Source organism: Clupea harengus, chromosome 3 (assembly GCF_900700415.2).
Source record: "Clupea harengus chromosome 3, Ch_v2.0.2, whole genome shotgun sequence".
Taxonomy (NCBI): domain Eukaryota; kingdom Metazoa; phylum Chordata; class Actinopteri; order Clupeiformes; family Clupeidae; genus Clupea; species Clupea harengus.
In genome coordinates, this window is record NC_045154.1 from 7,813,866 (window position 1) to 7,831,910 (window position 18,045).

The following is an 18,045-nucleotide window of genomic DNA, read 5'->3' on the forward strand; positions in this document are numbered from 1 at the left end:
TCATTAAATACACACCAAGGAAATCAAATTATCCATCAGGGTGCATGAGGTTAGAGGTTTAATAGAGTTAGAGGTTTTATTTTTTGTGAAAGGCTTTTTGTGCTCTCAGAGTCATGCTCAGTACTTTACACTGGCTCTGTCATCTCAGTCTATTATTAATGTGGATGTCAACTGAGACGCGCTGGGACTCCACGTTTTTCCAAACGACAGGTTTGTGGACAGTCATCCTTATGACTGTCATTCCCACTAGCCACCCAGGCTAATGTTTTGTGATTAGGCATGAAACCCCACAAGCTTTTACGTTGCCAAATGCATCAATTTAGTTCTTAACACTGCCAGCTGTTCTGTTGGTGGTGTTTGCAAGACAAGTCTGGTAATGGTTAGCCAGGTCTTTATTGTCTGTTTAACGTGTTTTAAAAACAATAACCACCCCCTTCCCAAATCTGTTTTTCCATTCTAAGAACACAGGTACAATGTTTGAATTATGTTCTGTTGTAATAGACAGCTCACTATCATTGTGACAGACAGTGATTAATACGTTACCAAGCTTAACCATTTGACCTAGGGTTAGTAGTAGAGGGACTTTATTTGACAAGAAAAAATACAAATACATCAGCCCATTTTCTCTTAAAGATACAGCCTGACAGTGCGAGAGCAAAATCCTGCCACCAAACAATCATGGAACCGGGCAGCTGCTTGAGCTCAGCTTCACCATTGGAGAGGCTCTCCTCATTTCTCAAGAACCAGAACGGGGACATTTCCAGCTGGGTCTGCCTATAACACACACAGGTAAATGGGATCATTTTAACAACTCATCTGTGGCCAATCTGTTCCCTAAACTAAGATAAGGATATCATGATCATTATAATATTTTGTATCTTTTAGCTGAAGTCTAGTTTATTCCCCACCAAAATAGCAAAAAGATACTGGGACGGATCTTAACCACACCTACTGCAATATCCGACCTGGAGCTATGAAAACAGACCCATTTATGCAATATGCAAAATAATTTTAGAAACAGATAGGATAAGCAAGATGTTTAGAATTAAACAGATATTGTAAAACTGTTCTTTTATCTCGTCAGAGTTAGGCCGCGTTCACACTTGACTTCTTTTTTTAGAAAAAAAGCGCTGCCTTCAGCGCCTTTTGAACGCCTTTTGAGCGCTTCAGAATTCATGGATACCATGTGACGTCACTGTGTTTAAGCGCCGCCATATTTATGTCCGACACAGACACATTACGGTCACAACCTATGGTCACAACCCACAGAAAGTTCAAAACGCTAGGGCAGGGGTACTCAATTAGAAACCCAAAAGGTCCACTCGCCAAATTTCCATTCAGTCCAGGGTCCGGAACAGTGACGGTCAAAATCCAAAAACATAACTCCAACAAAAACGTTCAAACTACCGTATGCACAAAAGGTTATGTGGTCTGGCCTTATTTGTGTGAAAGGTGACACTTTTTTGTGGTTTAAACTTGGGCATAAAAGGTGTGACGGCCAGGCGGAGGCTGATGTAAGTGTTCATTGGGTGTGCTCCTGTATTTGTTTTTCACCATATTCATGGTTGAAAAGGCAGACTCACAACAGTATCTCTATCCTAAACTGTTGTGTTATACTGCATATTTTCAGTTTAAGTACATTGAGAGCAACTAAACTCAGAAAAAAATCCTTGTATATGAAAATGTACTTGGCCAATAAACATGATTCTGATTCTGATGTATGTTGAGGTATGCACGCTCTTGTTGTGTGGCTGATCTAACTATTACACTGCATGTTGCTTGGTATGATTGCAGATGGTTTATTTTTCTGCCCCTTACCTCAGAGCTCTGCGGGTATTTTTGTTTCTTAGTGTGCATGCTTTGTTTCATAGTGACGTTTCAGGGCAACCGTCTCGTTACAGATTAAACACATCGGTTTTGTGCTCCCCACAGGCAGCACAAATGCATACTTGTCAGTCCACTCTGTCTTAAATTCGCGATTTTTGGAATCAACTTTTCTCTTTTTGTCGGGTTTAAAGCACGCCATGATTTTCGTTTGCTGAGAAAAAAATACCGTTCACATATCTATCTGCCGGCATTGTTGCCATTGACACACACAACCTGCGTGACCCACAGAACTCGCGGCCAACATTGAGTAAGTGAGTGAGTTGTCATAGTGATGTTGTTATATTACAGCTCCTGATTGGACCTCTGGATTGGACACGGAAGATAGAAACCACATCGAGTAGGAAAAAAATATATAGCGCGAAATCACGCACCAATGAAACCTCGCTTGATCATGATTAAATTAGAATGTTGATTTTGGCTTCGGTCCAAATTTGATTGCGTCTGGGTCCGGATCCGGACCGCGGTCCGCCTATTGAGTACCCCTGCGCTAGGGGATATGTTGTGCTGTTGATTGCGCCAACCCAGATATACAATTGTATTCTATCCCTAAAGACTTAGGGAATGACTGACCTGTTAAGTGAAATGCAGCACGTTGATACAATCGTGAATAATTGCTGTCTTATCAAAGCTTTTCTGAAAAGTTGAGAAAATTGAACTCAAAAAGGCGTCGGGAGTTGCGCTTTTTTAGAAGTTTTTAAAAGGCGGCCGCTTTTTAAAAAGTTATTTTTCCTTTTCCCATAGAGTTGCATGTAAAAAAGACGCTGGCAGTCGAAAAAAAGAAGTCAAATGTGAACGCGGCCTAAGGGCTGAAACACGTTTTTAAAAACGGGACGCTAGCAAATGCATTGTTTCCTATGGTACGGCGCGCCTTGCGTGTGCGCCTTTTCTCCGCCACGCGTTGCGTCTTTCTGGCGTTTTTTAGATGCGCTTAAAAGTTGAACTATTCTCAACTTTCCAGCGCAAGGCGCGGAGGCGCACCGCTCATCAATGTCACACTCGGCCCAGGCAGGTTGCGCACACAGCTCCGCTTCCTAGGCGCCGGGCAAAACAGCCTGGTGTTCCTGCGAATGTTTTGCCCGCCGCACTTTGCCAAGGCGTTTTTGAAGCGTCTGCCGTTTTAAAAACGCGTTTGGTGTGTTTCAGCCCTAAGGCTACATCATTGGTGTAGGCCTAAAACCGTTTTTATTCATTGTAGGTCTAGAACTGGCTATTTATTTATACTTGCTACTTTATTTATTTAACAGTCGAAGCTGTTTTTAGCCTGGATCAACATTCATATAGCCTTCATAAAATGTTACATTAAAATAATAATAAAAAAATTAAATGTATTTTACAACTTCTGCATTGTTGCCATATTTGTTTTACCTGCTTTATAATTCTGGACGGGACCCAACAGAGAGTAGACTTTGTTTCACACGTGCATTAGGGACTCTTGCTGTCCATAATTGTGAACCAAGAACACCACTTCCTAGTTAAAGGGGAGGGCTGAGGATTCAAGCTAGCTAGCTATATTAGCTCAAGTTTGCCAACTGTTTACACGCAGTGAACGTAAATTGTTAACATAGTAAACGGTGACGATTTTTCCAGGTTACAAACATAAGTAGATACAACAGACATCGTTTCCTTCCTCGGGTAGCCTGTTATTTTAAGTAGTCAAAGCACGCATTCCTGGCTAACAATCTGGGAAGCAAACCTAAGCCAACGTTAAGCTGTCATGGAGTCTTGCATACAATTCACAAACCAAAGCCAAGGGAGGGATCGAATTTTAAGGTCTGTCAAACAATTAGTGTTACAAAAATATCATAGGCGGTATAGCGAACGGCAAATGTTGGACATGGAACTAACGTTTACTTATAGTCTCTGTTAACGTTGATTCATTCTAACGTGTTACTTTCTACAACTTGTGTTCAGTGTAGCTAACGTTGGCATTTCTATTTAGGACACAATAGTCATCCGATTTGCACTCTTTTTCAATATCGTCAGATATTAGCTGTATATTTAACATTAGGCAGCTAATTAACCAAGTTTTGTTCCTTACAGAGCAACCCAGCATGCGTGCGCTCTTGCGAACTATTTGCTTCGAAATGAACCTTCCAGGCAAAAACTGTTGATGAAGCTGCAAAGTCTTGAATCTAACATGAGTTCAGGACGCAAATGTGAGTAAAAACATCATCGTATGTGTTGAGGTTGGTGCGCGAAATGAGAAAGGACACAATGTACTGAAGCTTCAGACTCCACACCATTCTGTTGCATGTAGTCACCACAGGTTCATTGTATCCTAGTGCCAGTACTGAAGTTGCAGTTTTAGGGCCTTATAATAACGCGGACAGAATCGGTGAATTCAGAAAGAAAAACGGAAATCGCGGTTAAACGCTGAATTTGACGTTTTCGAATTCAATTACCGGAGAGAAATACATTCGATCGCGTTATAGGTAGCACTGAGTGAGTGACACATTCACGTCAAATATATCGTCAGAGACAGCAAAGTTAATGAAACATTGACTTGGTGAATTTCATTACATCAACCTCTCGTGTTCGGTGGTTTTAAAACATACAGAGTTTGCAACATTTATGGAGAACTGACTTGTCCCTATGCATTGTGAACCGAACAGGAAACCCAGTCCTTGTAGACTGACACGGGAGACTAAAACGGGCTATTGGGACAGCATCTGCTGTAGTTGATACGGCTTTTCGGCCATTTGAGCCACCACAGCCAACATGAAGATAATTAATGACACAAGTTGCCGTTGTTGAATTGAATAAGAATCCACCAGTCTGTAGCATGTAAATGAACCTTGAATATACTCTCTCTCCATAAACCTTCAATTTGGCATTGTTGTGCCCAAATAATATAATACCCCCCATCGCATGAAGAAAATGCTCTCTTCCTGTACTTTCTTTCAGTGTTCAGACTGGGTAACACAATCAATTCCATTGACGCAGCCAAGCGAACCCTGGTGCTGTCTGACCCCATCCTCCGATGCTGCCTCACTGTAGCCAACCTCAGCCGTGCCCTCTATTTCATCTGTGACAACGTGCTCTGGGCGAGAAACATCGGGCTCGTCAGAGACATCAACAAGGAGCGCTGGAGCCTGAACGCCACCCGCTACTATTTTGTGTCCCTGGTGATGAACCTGACCCGCGACGTGTACATGATGGCCCAGCTGATGGTGCAAAGGTCGCGAGATAGGTGTTATCAGCAGAAGCTCCATCAACACCTTAATGAGAATCCAGATGTGGCTTGCGTGGTGGTCCCACAGCTGGATGCTTTGGTCTTTCTGCTTATCGAGTGCCTCAAAAGCAACCCTGCCGTTGCCTTGGATACTGTCAAGAATCTGTGTGACCTCTTCAGTCCTTTGGACAGGCTGGGCGTATATCAAACCAATGCAGGGGTGGTGGGGTTCTGCGGACTCCTGTCTTCCCTGCTGGGCATACTGTCAGTCCTTAAACCCCAGCTGAAAATCAAGCCATAGCAACAGTTTCAGGAAAGGCAAGAAGTGATACAAATATGGAATAAATTTAAACGCTTAATAGTCTAACACTGGAAGGATTCACAGAAAAAAAACTAGCCATGTTTGGAAAATCTTTGAGATTTGTCACTCTTCTTAACCTTCTTAAGTATCACACTTATATAAGGGGCCAATGTGATAGTTGATGGAATGGCACAGATTCTTGAGAGAGTTGAGGTGAGAAAAAAAAAAACACCTCAAAGAATGAAGATGCACAGACTAAAATATTTTGAAAATATTGAAAAGGGAATGATCTGTTGACTAAATCAGACAGGGTTTCAGTCTGCCATATTTAGATGCTGTCATGGCTTGTCCTCTTTGAAGACAGAGAATCATATTGTGTGTATACTACTATACAGTAGTATGTCCTTCAGGTACTAAGTCACTCACAGTAGAGTAGATGCATTGTGTTTGTGATTCTTGCGGATGACCAAATTTGATATGCCCCACTGCTCACAAGACTCCAGTATTCATGTCACATCCTTACATTTTTTTGTCTTTTGTAGTTTCTTGGAAATGCAGTATTTTTGCAGTATACATTTTTACTGACATAGTGTTGGATTTGTTCACCCTGGCAATCCAGCTGTTTCTTAGTCTACCTCACTATTCAAGTATTTCAACTTCATGTTTACGGTTCACTGTTCAAATTCTCTGTACTATATTAGACAGTCTGGATTGTATTTATAGGAATACAAATTTTTGCATTTGAAATTCTGTTTGGTTTAATTGTGGTTATAACTCTTTGTAAAGAATGAAATGGAATCATGGTCATTATTTAAAATAGGAATTAGTTCCTTTGTGGAACTGAGAATTCTTTATTTTGCAATTGAACACAAAGCCTTAAAATGGGGTTTGACTGATTGTTTATATTTAAATATTTAAAATTTGTATCTATTAAATAAATACATTTCTAATTGAGTGATGAATTTGTCAGCGAACATTTTCTTTATTTGTAATACTATTTCATGAGTCTGACCTATGCTACCATGTCCTACCTAACATGATTAACGAGTTTGCAAAAATAATTGCATAATGTGACATCCATGACTCACTAACTTAGCGGCGCTTTACTCAATACCCAGTGGTAGCTGACTGCAGTGGTTTGGTAACACCATCAGCCATCCAAGTCCCACACGCAAGACCTTATGAGTGTGTGAAAGATGAATTGAAAATGCCACGATTGTAATACATAATGCTGACCACCTTGGTTTCAAATAGTGCTATTATAGTGACACCATGTGGACGCTATTGTGTAATGCCTGTTGGAATTTGGTTGGCTCTTCATTGGAACAGGGAGTTTGCCCTGTAGGAAATACAGTAACTGTATATGAATGCATATAATGTTGCAAATGCATATAAAAACCCATTTCTAGAGAACATCTTTACGTTTAAGGTTCTAAATCCAAAGTGCACTGGAGCTAGTTACTGTGTCTTGTGAAGTTATCTTAAAATAATCGTCCAAGCAGCGATCGTCTTAAACTTGCCTTTTGGTACATAACAAATCAACAGATAACTGCTTGCGTGGAAACTGGTTCACACTGAGACCCGTTTATATTTTTGGGCAAATGTTTTCAATGATTGACAGAATTTTCTTGTTTGCCCATGTGCAAATGCATTGGTCAAATGAAATTGGTTATTCATTCGTTTTTATGGAAAGCAGGAAAACTAACAAATTGCATCACAGAGAGAGCAATCCAAATGTGCAACTTTATCTAAGATAAAGAAGCCTACGGTTAGTAGCTTGTAAAATGTTATTCAAACTTCTTTGAGTTAAAGACAGGAAAATGAGTGTGGATCAGTGTGACAAGTAAAACATAAACACAATGCTTCAGGTATGCGGTCCAGTTTATTTAAGGCATCTACAACAAAACATGAAGTAGCCCCATGTAGGAATGAAACATCAAACGTACAATAAAAAAGAACTATCCTAATTTGGCAAATCTATCAGAGTTTTCTTGCTCGGAACCGAATTCTGATTGAGAACTAACACTGAATGAAATACTTAACAGTTCAGCACTCTCCAGAGGAGAAACTTTAAAGCGCAAGAATGACACAAAATACTTATCCATTTCTTCCATTAAAACAATGCACACAAGGTCATGGGTGTAGCTATCTGATGCAAGATCAGGACACTGGAAATATATGAGTGTATGTCAGTTGAAAATGATGCACACAAGGCCATGGGCATAGCTATCTGATGCAGGTTCAGGACACTGGAGATATATGTGTTTGTCAGTTGATGGCACAGAATGAAAAGCCATCTGACCGAAAGAATCTCATCTTTTGGTCTTTTAACTGCAGGTCAGTTGAGAACACAGCAGAGCCCAATCCAGAGGAAGAAGACTGAGAACATGTCATCCTCTGATTACTACTTGGAACATTGCTCCTCACATGACATGAGGCGAGAACATTCTAGAATGTGGTGCACAATCGGTTAAACCTCATCATTGGACACTACATGGGTCTAAGGCATTGCATTGTCACCATAGGTAACCTTCAGGAGGACTCCAAGTGGAATGGTTAAAATAAGACATTTTTACAGAAACAAAACATTAACACAGAGAGTTGTGGTTGGGGGGGACAAACAAACAAAAAACACGGCTCAACTGAACAAATGTACAGACTTCAGAAAATACAAGAAAAGTTCAAGAGAACATAGAAAAACAAACTAAATGTGCTTTCAGATCATGATTGTGTCTGCTGTTTATATCTTCAGTGTCCAATAATAATAATAGTAATAATAATGACATGTAGTAATTATTATTATTATTATGGCAATAAGGACACCATTGTGCTGTAGTGGTTGGAGAAAAAGCCTCCTGATACAGTGGTGAGGGAACGAAGGCTGCTGCTGTCCTCATGAATCCTACATGTGAGTAACAGCGCTAGCACTTTGCCATGGAGAAATGTCTTCCGCTTTGCTTGGATGAGGACAGAAGTGGCCGCCCGTCCTCCTCATCCTCATTTTGGTTTCCGTATCACTTAAGCAGAGGGCCATGATTGATGCAAATTAGTGGATGAGGAGGCAGTGAGAGGCTCCCTACCAGAGGCAAGTTCAACAGGGCCGGGCTAGTAAATAAACACACATCAGAATCACCAGGTACAGAGTACGTCTTCCATAGATACCCACAGTATAGACTATCTCTCAGGTTTCCCTTATTATATCCAGTGATTTAAACCCATCTTTTAATATATGTTGTGATCTCATGTTTTTATTTTACAAATGTACATTCAGTAATATAGCAAAATAGACACTGCATTTAGTGCTCAATTACAGAGCAAACAGCAGACTGGGTATTAAGATTCTCTTAACTCATCCTGTCTTTATGATTGTACCAATCGAACACAATAGCGGCTCCTCTCCGTCTTGGCCACATACCAATGTAAAAATAGCAAGGGCGGCAGAAGCCTTATCCCCCATTTCATTTGAGAGCGAGCAAGAGAAATAAAAAGGATTTGGCTTTTATTGTGTCTCACAATATATACAACACCACAAATCCCAGCCCACGTGAACGCTCGCACTCTCTCGCTCTGGTGAACGTAAAACCAGGGACATTAAAAGGCATTGTTACAAGTTGGTGGTCTGGGCCAACTTGAGTGTTACTCCTCTCGTTTCCTTATGTCCGCAGGCTGGTTTTTTCCTTCCTTTTCCATTCTTTCTTTCTTTGTCTTTCTTTCTTTCTATCTTCCTTGAGAGAAGTAAAGTGTGAAAGCAGCTCTGGGTTCTGGCAGGGCTAGATGCCTGGCTTGGTGCTGGGCATTTCCTCAGGGGGGAGTCTTTTGGTCTGTCCTGCCACACTTAGAGAAGTGAGGAGAAGCCATTACTATGAGGGGGTCTGGGACCGGTCATAGTCCAAGATGAGGCCTTTGATGTGTGACAGTTTCTGATGGAGATACTCGCAACGCTTCTTCTCCTCCCGGTAGTCAGGAAACTTCTGCAGAGGAGGGGAAAAGGTCAACCAGTCAGAATGATGTGACATGATGTAATCATTGGGAAAAAATAGTTCACTGATGTCAGATATCCAAAATATGCTTTAGTTAATATTAACATTTAAATCTCCAAAAATCATTGTCATTATTACCTACCTTTTTATACTTTCTATACTTCTCCAGTATTTGGTCCTCCATTAACTGAAATGCAAAATAAACAAAGGTATTACTTAGAATTCTATTGCAATTATTACTAATACATACTCACTGATCACCGATGTCACTCCTTCATACATATTAATGTCTGCCAATAGTATCTAGTAACACTGAATATAATTTAAAAGGCTACATTATTTCGGTACAACTACTAGACTGATACTTAAATAAATATTTACTGTGTATCAGCCCTCAACGATATCACACGGAATAAAAGACAAAAAGAGGAAAAATAGAGTGTTTTAAGTGCTAGCTTGCTGCTTGCCGTCACAGTAGCTCATAAGAACATATTTTGTCACACACCTTATACGCTTGCGTGCCGGGTGAGAGGGTTTTAATTTTGGAGCCCAGCTGAATGAACATCTCGGTAACCTTGCCGATCCGGTCGTGCAGGTCCCTGTACTCATCGTACTCAGCACAGAAGTCCTCCTTATACTGTTGACGCTGCTCACTGCCAATTATAGTGATGTATTTTCTGTGGAAAGGTTGGTAATGTTAACAGTGCAAATATGCAAATATAAATGTATTTGTTCATGAGAACACAATGCTTCTAGATGTCAAACAGAAATAAAGTTAATAAAAGCAGCACAAAACAAATGGCATGTTGCTCGACTGTTCCTTTCAAACATTTTACTCAGACAGAATGTAAAATAAACAATAAATGAATGAATTTTATAATTAGTAAATAATATTAATAAGTAAAGAGGACATGTACATAAATATGCCAAACCATCTTAAAGTATTTTAAAAATACCTTTCTTCATGTAATAAACAATGCATACAGTTCAAAATAATATAACTGTCCATCCATTTATTTTCCAACAAGGGGCACTGTCTGCCTGTTCTCTCTCTCTCTCCTGTGTGATGGCTAGAGGGTGATGTGCCATAGCTCTAACTCTTCAATGTGCACAGACAGGCAGCTTCAATTATAGGCTTCCAATTCAAAAAGACTGGAGTTCATAAACTAATCATGTTTATTCAATGATGATGATTTTAAAATAATCTTTTAATCCCTCCTCGGAGACATCTCAAACCCACAGAATCAATTCAGCATCCATTCAGATCAGATGCAATTAGTGTTTTCCAGGGAAGGTTACCAGACAGATATGGTTCGCACATAGTCTCTGACATTCAAATCACTTTTTACACACCCTATTTAAATGTAGTTTGTTGGTCTGACTGACAAGACCAGCCCATCATGAGCAAATATCAGAGAGGGGAAGAAAAAGAAACTGAACTTACAATAAATAGTCGTGAATGTCCTCTGGAGAGCCTGGGCTGACAGGTGTATTGGCCATGTCGTGATCTGCATACACATCCAGACAAACACACACACACACACACACACACACACACACGCACCAGGAGAAAAAAAAAATGGGTTACTCTAATCTCCCAATGCAAACGTGATAAAGGCCCCATCATTCCAGGCCTGATGGAGTCGTTTATCAGGGAGACTGATAAGGCGCCCTGCTCAGTGCCTAACACTGGCCAGATTGGGAGGTGTACTCAGGCAGGGTTTGGGTGTCTGTGCAGCCTGCTGACTTGCGGGACCATGGGTCACACAGCTGTTGCTCAGTCAATCATCAACAGAGTTTGCCACGGGGCTGGGTGCGACCAGGAGCAGAGGCACAAGCGCCTGACATGCACACCACGGCTATCCTCTGTCCCTGTGACCCCATTTCAAAGCCTCAGATAAATGTCTTTCCTTAGGGAACTCTAATTCTCCATATACTAATACTCTAATGCACTGTAACAGCACTGCCATTTTATCACCATAACAAGAGTTGATTAGTTACCATCATCCTGTCCCCATAGCTGTTGGTTAAATATCAGTGTGTACTGTATCTGGTCTGCTTGTCATACAATAGTGTTGTTATCATACAGGGCCAACACCTCAAATTAAAATCACACTTCATCTCAGGATTGTATGTTGATTAAAGCAAAGGATAACCTTATCATCTTCATTCCTTTAAAGGTATCAGAAAAGATAAACAATGGTCCGTTATCGGTCATGGTGAAAGCCTAGGGAAGCTGTGGTACAGTCAATGCAAATATGGACGCTCTGAAAGAGGATGCTGGGTAATGGGGCTGAGCGGGGGAGGAGGAGGAGGAGGAGGAGGAGGAGGAGGATGTGCCTACCGTTGAGATTCTCCTGATGGTGTTTCAGATCCGGGCTGGTTTCCACCCACTCTGTTTTTAAGTGCTCGCGCTCTTTGTCCTTGTGCTTCTTGGACTTCTTCTTTTTGTGCTGGCCATTGGCTAGCGGCTGCTCATTGCATACTGGGGGGTCAGTCCGTGGGGTTTTGGGGCTGCTTGCCACGGGGCCGTTGGGCTGCAACCGCTCTGGCTTGGCAGCACCGTCAGACTCGCTGAGGTTATGGCTGTGTCGTGGGTAGAGGCCATTTTGACTGTCCTGAATGCTACTGCTAGTTCGGTCAAACTCCAGTTTTGTCGGTAAACTGCTGTTCCTCGGGCCTAACGAGGCACGGCCTGTCGAGGAGCTCAGATGTCCGTTGGAAGGTGACTGGAGGGGCAAACATGGGTCTAGTAATCTCTGCTTCTTGGGAGTCGGACTTTCCGAATGGTCGGAAGGCACTGGGCGTTTCTGGGTGAAAGAAACATAAAATCAGTTTCAAAAAAGCCCCACAGACCTAAATGAACATGCAGAGGGAACTGCCATAGCACAGGCCAGCAGTCTAATTAGCTCCTGCAAAATGGCAGTGACCGAGCTGCCTCCAGCACATCCATAAATAAAAAGCAGATGGTGCCACACCAAGGGCCTCTTCTGAAAGACTTTCATTTCATCCCTCAGTTAATCAATCAGACTTTTTCAGTGGCAACTACTCCGTTTCGTTAAAGAGAGAGATTTGACTGATTTAAGACACAGTGGTTTCAACATTTCTTGTAACCAATAGTTTTCCCCATTTTACCCTGCTTTTCACGTTACAACTGTTAAATTATAAGAACTCCTCCCACTGCCATTTTAGAGTTGGATGTGTGTGTGTGCTCAGAAAAGTTTCTTTTTATAGGTGTGTATTTACCACAGAGGGAGGCTTGACTGGACTGAGCTGGGATGGAGAATCCCCCGGGGTTTTGAGGAATGAATGGTTGGGCTGTAAACTCCTCGTCTGGCCGGGACCCAGGGGCTGCAGCTTTCTGTGTGATATCAGAGCAGGAGATGGGAGATTTAATTTCAGCACGTCATGCCACACATTATCACTTTATGACTCCTGCATGTTTCAAAAGAAATTCATAAGAATGTCCATAATAATTAACTGTGATACATATGAGAGAGAGAGGGAGAGAGAGAGAGAGAGAGAGAGAGAGAGAGAGAGAGAACTGGTCACGTTTACAGGGAGTCTAGAAATTCAAACAGGAAGAAACATTTGTCTCTTGTCATCTTTGGGATCAAGGTCCATGATCCACTTGGAAGGTACAAGGCTGGTAATCAGTTTGAACACTCTTGCCGTTTCACCAACCATAAAACAAACTTCAGAAAATCAACACAGCCAACACCCACCCGCACTCAAAAAGAAAATGGAGAAAAAAACACTTGTCTTGATTTTCTCTTTAAACACAAACGTGTTTCAAATCAAAAAGTACTACACACACAAAACTAGTCAGAAGGGGGGGATGGGGGGACTAGGCTCAATGATCCAGTCTCTGACATGACGTCCAGCCTAACTCTTACAGTTCCTCGTGTGTTTCCGGGTAACGATAACATCTGCGGTAGGCAGGCACCAGGCTGAGCGGTGTCCAGCGTGGGAAAACAATGGAGCCAGATGCGCTCTCTCTCTCTCTCTCTCTCTCTCACACACACACACACACTCGCCAATGGCAATCTGCTTCCTACAGCTTGTTCCTCAGATGTTTTGTCACACATAAAATCATTCCTGCCCAGCAGTCTCACTTTGGCCTCCTAAGCTGGACAACCTGAAGAAAAGCACCTATTTGTGTACAGGAAATCCCACACATAAAATGCAACAATGATTGGTTTATTTGAGTAGAAACTGGTCCTCTATATATGTACTGATAGAATTATTCTCATATGTAGATAATTCTCTCTTTTATACATACACAGCTCAGCTGTGTACTGCTGGACAGTTGGGCTACTGCAGTCCCTGTACATAAATGCAGTACAAAAATTCCCATGACAGTATTGAAACCTTAACCTCAATAGCACTGCAAACAGACAGCCTCTCCCAGCAGTCATTCTTGTCACCTCTCATAAACCACAGAAACATACTGAAACCGATGGGAATTAAACAGCATGTGGGAGGTGGCAGGCCTCCCGAACACACAATTGGTTCTCACTGCCAAAGCTCTATCCTTGGCACAGCTAGTGCTGGCTAACTCTTGTTCTCCTATTGTTGGGGGCTACCGGTAATTGTAGTAACTCATTTGCCCTCTGAATGATTTCATTAGACAACACCAGGCCACAAAACACCCCCTACTTTGAGATGCTTATTAACGAATTCCATCTTTACAGATAAATACACATTTTGTCCTGTTTTCGTCACAACACGCTGGCAGTTAGGAGCCAAGAACATGGGCTTGCTGGGTAAATGGCAGTTTGTTGTCCTAGACGCATCACTCTTCCCAATTAATGGAGAAGAGGAGTATAATTACCTGAGGCAAACATGGGTTTAATATTAAAACAATGGCTGCTCCAGTGAGTTCTTTGTGGCCAGGTTGGTAGAGAGCAATACAACCCCTGTGTATGTCAGTGATGTGTGTGATGATGGGAGACGCCAGCAAACCCACCTGGTGAGCAGTCTGTGTATGAGCTGCCTCTCCTCCTCCACGTAGCCTGGCCAGTCTCGCTGTACCTGTCGGTAGAACTCATCCTTCAGGGTGAAACTGTGCTCTTTGGGGTTGAGTTTAGCCACCTGGAAAACATACACAGAACTACTTGAGGACAAAGACTCGCATGGGTTCAATTTGTCAACATTTCACTGGAACTGCTGGTGTTACAGTCACTACCACCATCACACATCACTCTCTTTCTTTTTCTAAAGAAGCTCTTGTCAAAATTGTTGAATTTGTTTCAACAATCCTGCTACCCCACCCTGTGCTCCCTAGCACACACACACACACACACACACACACACACACACACACACACACACACACACACACACACACACACACACAAACACACACACACACACACACACACACACAAACACATTCAAAAGGCAAGGGGCCACTTTTCACCATGTGCCTTCGCACATACACACTCAAACGTCCTCTCATCCATGCCGCAAGAAGCACACATATGCCCAAACTGGAATGCTACAAACTGGAGACACTCCACCCCTCTCCTGTCAAAACATATCTTCACCTCCAGAGATAATTAAAGCACAGCCCTAATAAACATGATTATTAAAAAACAAAAGCACAGCCCCTAATTACAGCCGCCAGCACCGCAGTCTCGCCTTCAGGACTGCAGTGGGACTCCCAGCTACACAAGCAGCTCAGGAAACACGCAGCAGATAAGCCTAAAACGCAGACAGCATTCAGACAGGAAGGCAACCAATTCCCTCTGAATATAAGGCAGTTCAACTTCTCCAATGCTTTTATATACAGTCTGTGGGTATTTCTAAATCGGTATGGGAAGTCATGTGTTCATGTTCATGCCAGTGTGTGTGTGTGTGTGTGTGTGTGTGTGTGTGTGTGTGTGTCAGTGCTACATGTGTGAAGTATTCAGAGTACAGCTGCTTGTCTATGTGTGGCAGATTGCTTTTCTTCTCAACAGCTGCGCACACACACACCGGACTGCTGTGATTTGTAGGTGCTGAGGCTGCGAGAGACTCGTCCCTACATTTCTCACTTTCCCTTGCCTCATTATCGTCCCTCTCATGCAACATAAGGCCTGTGTGTATCTGAATCGTACAAAGTCTCAACTATGTATGTGAGCGTCCTTTAAGTGTGTGCATTTGTGTCTTTGCTAGCTAGCTAAAAGCAAACAGCCTTACTTTGCAAACACCAACAACAATACAGTTGGCACTGATATATAGCTAGCTTGCTAACTGATGAATACTGGTGATATATGTTGTGCTGTACAATCTGTTCTTACATCTTTGCAGGGTTTTGGGCATGAATCACAAAAATACATAATGAACAGGCTTTGCAGCTAGACAAAACAACAATTGCTTCAATCTTCAAATGACCATTTGCCATCAAAGGAGGAAAAACTAGTTACCTACAAAAATATACCTCAGAAGTGGTAAAACAAAAAAGCCTGCATAATACAGTTTTAAGTTATATGTTGTGAAAGGAAAATGTTTCACTTCCAAAGCTGACTGCGAGTGTCTATCTCTTTATCAGAGTTTTGAAGTCTGTGTGTGTGTGTGTGTGTGTGTGTGTGTGTGGTTAAGAGAGAGGGAGGGGGAGAGAGAGGGTGTGTGAATGAGTGTGTGATTTAGTATGTTACATAACAGGGCCTCTCTGTCACGTACCTCCTCCAGCACAGAGCTCAGGTCGGCCTTGTCCTTGGGGTTAGCCCTCTCCTTCTCCAGCCACAGCAGCAGCTCGGCCTTCCTGTAGGGCTTTAAGGCCAGCACGTGAATGACGCGGTCCCTCAGGGGCCGGTGGGCCACAGGGCTAGGGGCCCCACTCTTCTTGTTGTTGGGTGAGTGTTTGTTCATACTGTCCACAGATGGGGGCAGGCCTTGCTTTTTCTTTATCTTCATAAATTTACCTGAATGACAAGAAGAAGAAAAAGAGGAATGAGAACAGAGACCAACCATAAAGAATCCCTAACTTGTTGACTTTAGCCATGGGCTGTAGTGTGGCTGAAGTAAAAGAGTGCTCATATTTCAGGTAAATCAACTGACACACACACACACACACACACACACACACACACACACACACACACACACACACACACACACACACACACACACACACACACACACACACACACACACACACACACACACACACACACACACACGCCCTAAGGCTGAAAAGCCCTGTGGGCAGGAAGGGCCTGCAACACTAAATGAAACGTAAATGGATGGAGGATTAGCGGTATCCCAACTGCCTCCTCGGATCTCAAAAGACAAGGGGGCCTCTTCAAATATCACGGCACCTCACAGATGGCTGGTGAGATTGGCTGAGCTGTCGTTATGCCAAAACAAAGCCGTGGATGCAGGTGAGAGGGGGTAGGGAGTCAGCGGGGAGGGGTGGTTGAAATTAGACACACAGGATGCGGCCGATGTTGCACTTTGCCTTGAAGGATAATGATGTCTGGCCTGCTTACAGTACTGCAAACACCCGCTCACCGGAACAGCACATCACGCTCAGGAAACGTGCCTTTAAAACAAACACACTGGCACAGGACTCATTTGACCTCGTCCTCTGAGTCACACACACACACACACACACACACACACACACACACACACACACCAGTGTGCGTATGAACAAACACACCTAGTGTGCGCACACACGTGCACATACACAAGCACACACACCTGCATATTAACACACACACGCACAAACATACACACACGCACACACTTAAGTGTTGCTGTGCAGCATGTGAGGACTGAAGTGTGTGAAAGGGGGCTGCTGAGCGTAACCTTCCTGCTTTCTCCTGTGCAAACAGTGGGCCACTGAGGCCAACCCCCAAGCAGACAGCTAGAGCCCTTTTCCTCCTACCACAAACATGCTAATACACCTGGAGCCTGGCCAGCAAAACACGGCAGCGCTAATACATATCGGCCAACCTGTAATCCCATTAAAACTTTAAGCCTTTCTTAAGAGGTTGCCACAGGACAACCAAACACAACCAGTCCATGGGTTTCAGAACACTTTCCAAATAAAACCCCTCTGCTTTCTTGCCATTTCTAATGCACTGAACCATTCTCACTGTGATGAGGTTACGGTGATGACACTGAAGCTGTACTCAATGGGTGACGTTCAAGCTTTATACTGTTTGAGTAGAGAGTATACCAGTTCCTGTGCTAGAATAATGTGCCTGTTTATTTGATATTCTGTGTAGATTTGAAGATAATAGCCGAGGGATAGACAACTGTGGTGCTGACAGGGCTGTCCTTGATGCCTCAACATGTTGAGTCTCACAGGAGAGGCAGAATCATATCATAGCCTACATATCTTAAGGATCAAATAGCAAAAAACAATAATTTTAATCCCTTAGGTCACATGGCGGTTTCTAAAATCAGAAGTCATACCAGCAGGTCTTCATAATCAGATGTTACCCTACATGCAGATAACCTGTGCCTGCATGATTTCAGATTAACTGTGGAGTCACTCCAAAACACAATAAAAGTGAGTTCGTACAGATTTATGAGGGCTGTCTCATCAGCAAACGCATTTGACAGGACTGCGCCAGCAGAAATGCACATTCTCGGTATAGTGGTGGAAAGCACTGATCACAAGGGTGGTCTACTGGCAGCCTAGTAAAAACACACGGCTTCACCTTCCTCCGGTAAAGTGCTGTCCATCAAACCACAGAATTACACGTCAC

General features: G+C 42.7%; 2 protein-coding genes across 3 annotated transcripts in view; one reads left to right on the plus strand and one right to left on the minus strand.

The window, feature by feature from the left end:
• Positions 1-614: 614 nt before the first annotated feature.
• On the plus strand, positions 615-6,322 carry pex11a (peroxisomal biogenesis factor 11 alpha). 2 transcript variants are annotated; one of them, XM_042703356.1, is made up of 3 exons: positions 615-789; positions 3,928-4,043; positions 4,792-6,322. In XM_042703356.1, exons 2-3 carry the CDS (start codon positions 3,998-4,000, stop codon positions 5,358-5,360), a joined length of 615 nt encoding a protein of 204 aa, XP_042559290.1. In that variant the 5' UTR covers positions 615-789; positions 3,928-3,997; the 3' UTR covers positions 5,361-6,322. The 2 variants fall into 2 exon arrangements, with proteins under 2 accessions (XP_042559290.1, XP_012689048.1); XM_012833594.3 differs by lacking the exon at positions 615-789 and adding an exon at positions 3,092-3,657.
• Positions 6,323-7,223: 901 nt separating this feature from the next.
• The window catches only part of LOC105905602 (RNA polymerase II elongation factor ELL), a 32,036-nt gene continuing 21,214 nt past the window's right edge, over positions 7,224-18,045 (minus strand). The window contains exons 5-12 of the mRNA XM_012833630.3: positions 16,007-16,248; positions 14,310-14,434; positions 12,587-12,701; positions 11,685-12,150; positions 10,785-10,848; positions 9,846-10,017; positions 9,483-9,527; positions 7,224-9,331 (exon numbers count right to left, since the gene is read on the minus strand). Coding sequence (XP_012689084.2) covers positions 9,221-9,331; positions 9,483-9,527; positions 9,846-10,017; positions 10,785-10,848; positions 11,685-12,150; positions 12,587-12,701; positions 14,310-14,434; positions 16,007-16,248 — 1,340 coding nt within the window. The 3' untranslated portion in view covers positions 7,224-9,220. The remainder of the gene's footprint in view (positions 9,332-9,482; positions 9,528-9,845; positions 10,018-10,784; positions 10,849-11,684; positions 12,151-12,586; positions 12,702-14,309; positions 14,435-16,006; positions 16,249-18,045) is intronic.

Coding starts and splice junctions, on each gene's coding strand:
- pex11a (XM_012833594.3), top strand. CDS start 3,602: ATGGAGTCTTGCATACAATTCACAAACCAAAGCCAAGGGAGGGATCGA. Junction 3,658..3,927: donor GGGAGGGATCGAATTTTAAG/GTCTGTCAAACA, acceptor TGTTCCTTACAG/AGCAACCCAGCATGCGTGCG. Junction 4,044..4,791: donor CATGAGTTCAGGACGCAAAT/GTGAGTAAAAAC, acceptor ACTTTCTTTCAG/TGTTCAGACTGGGTAACACA.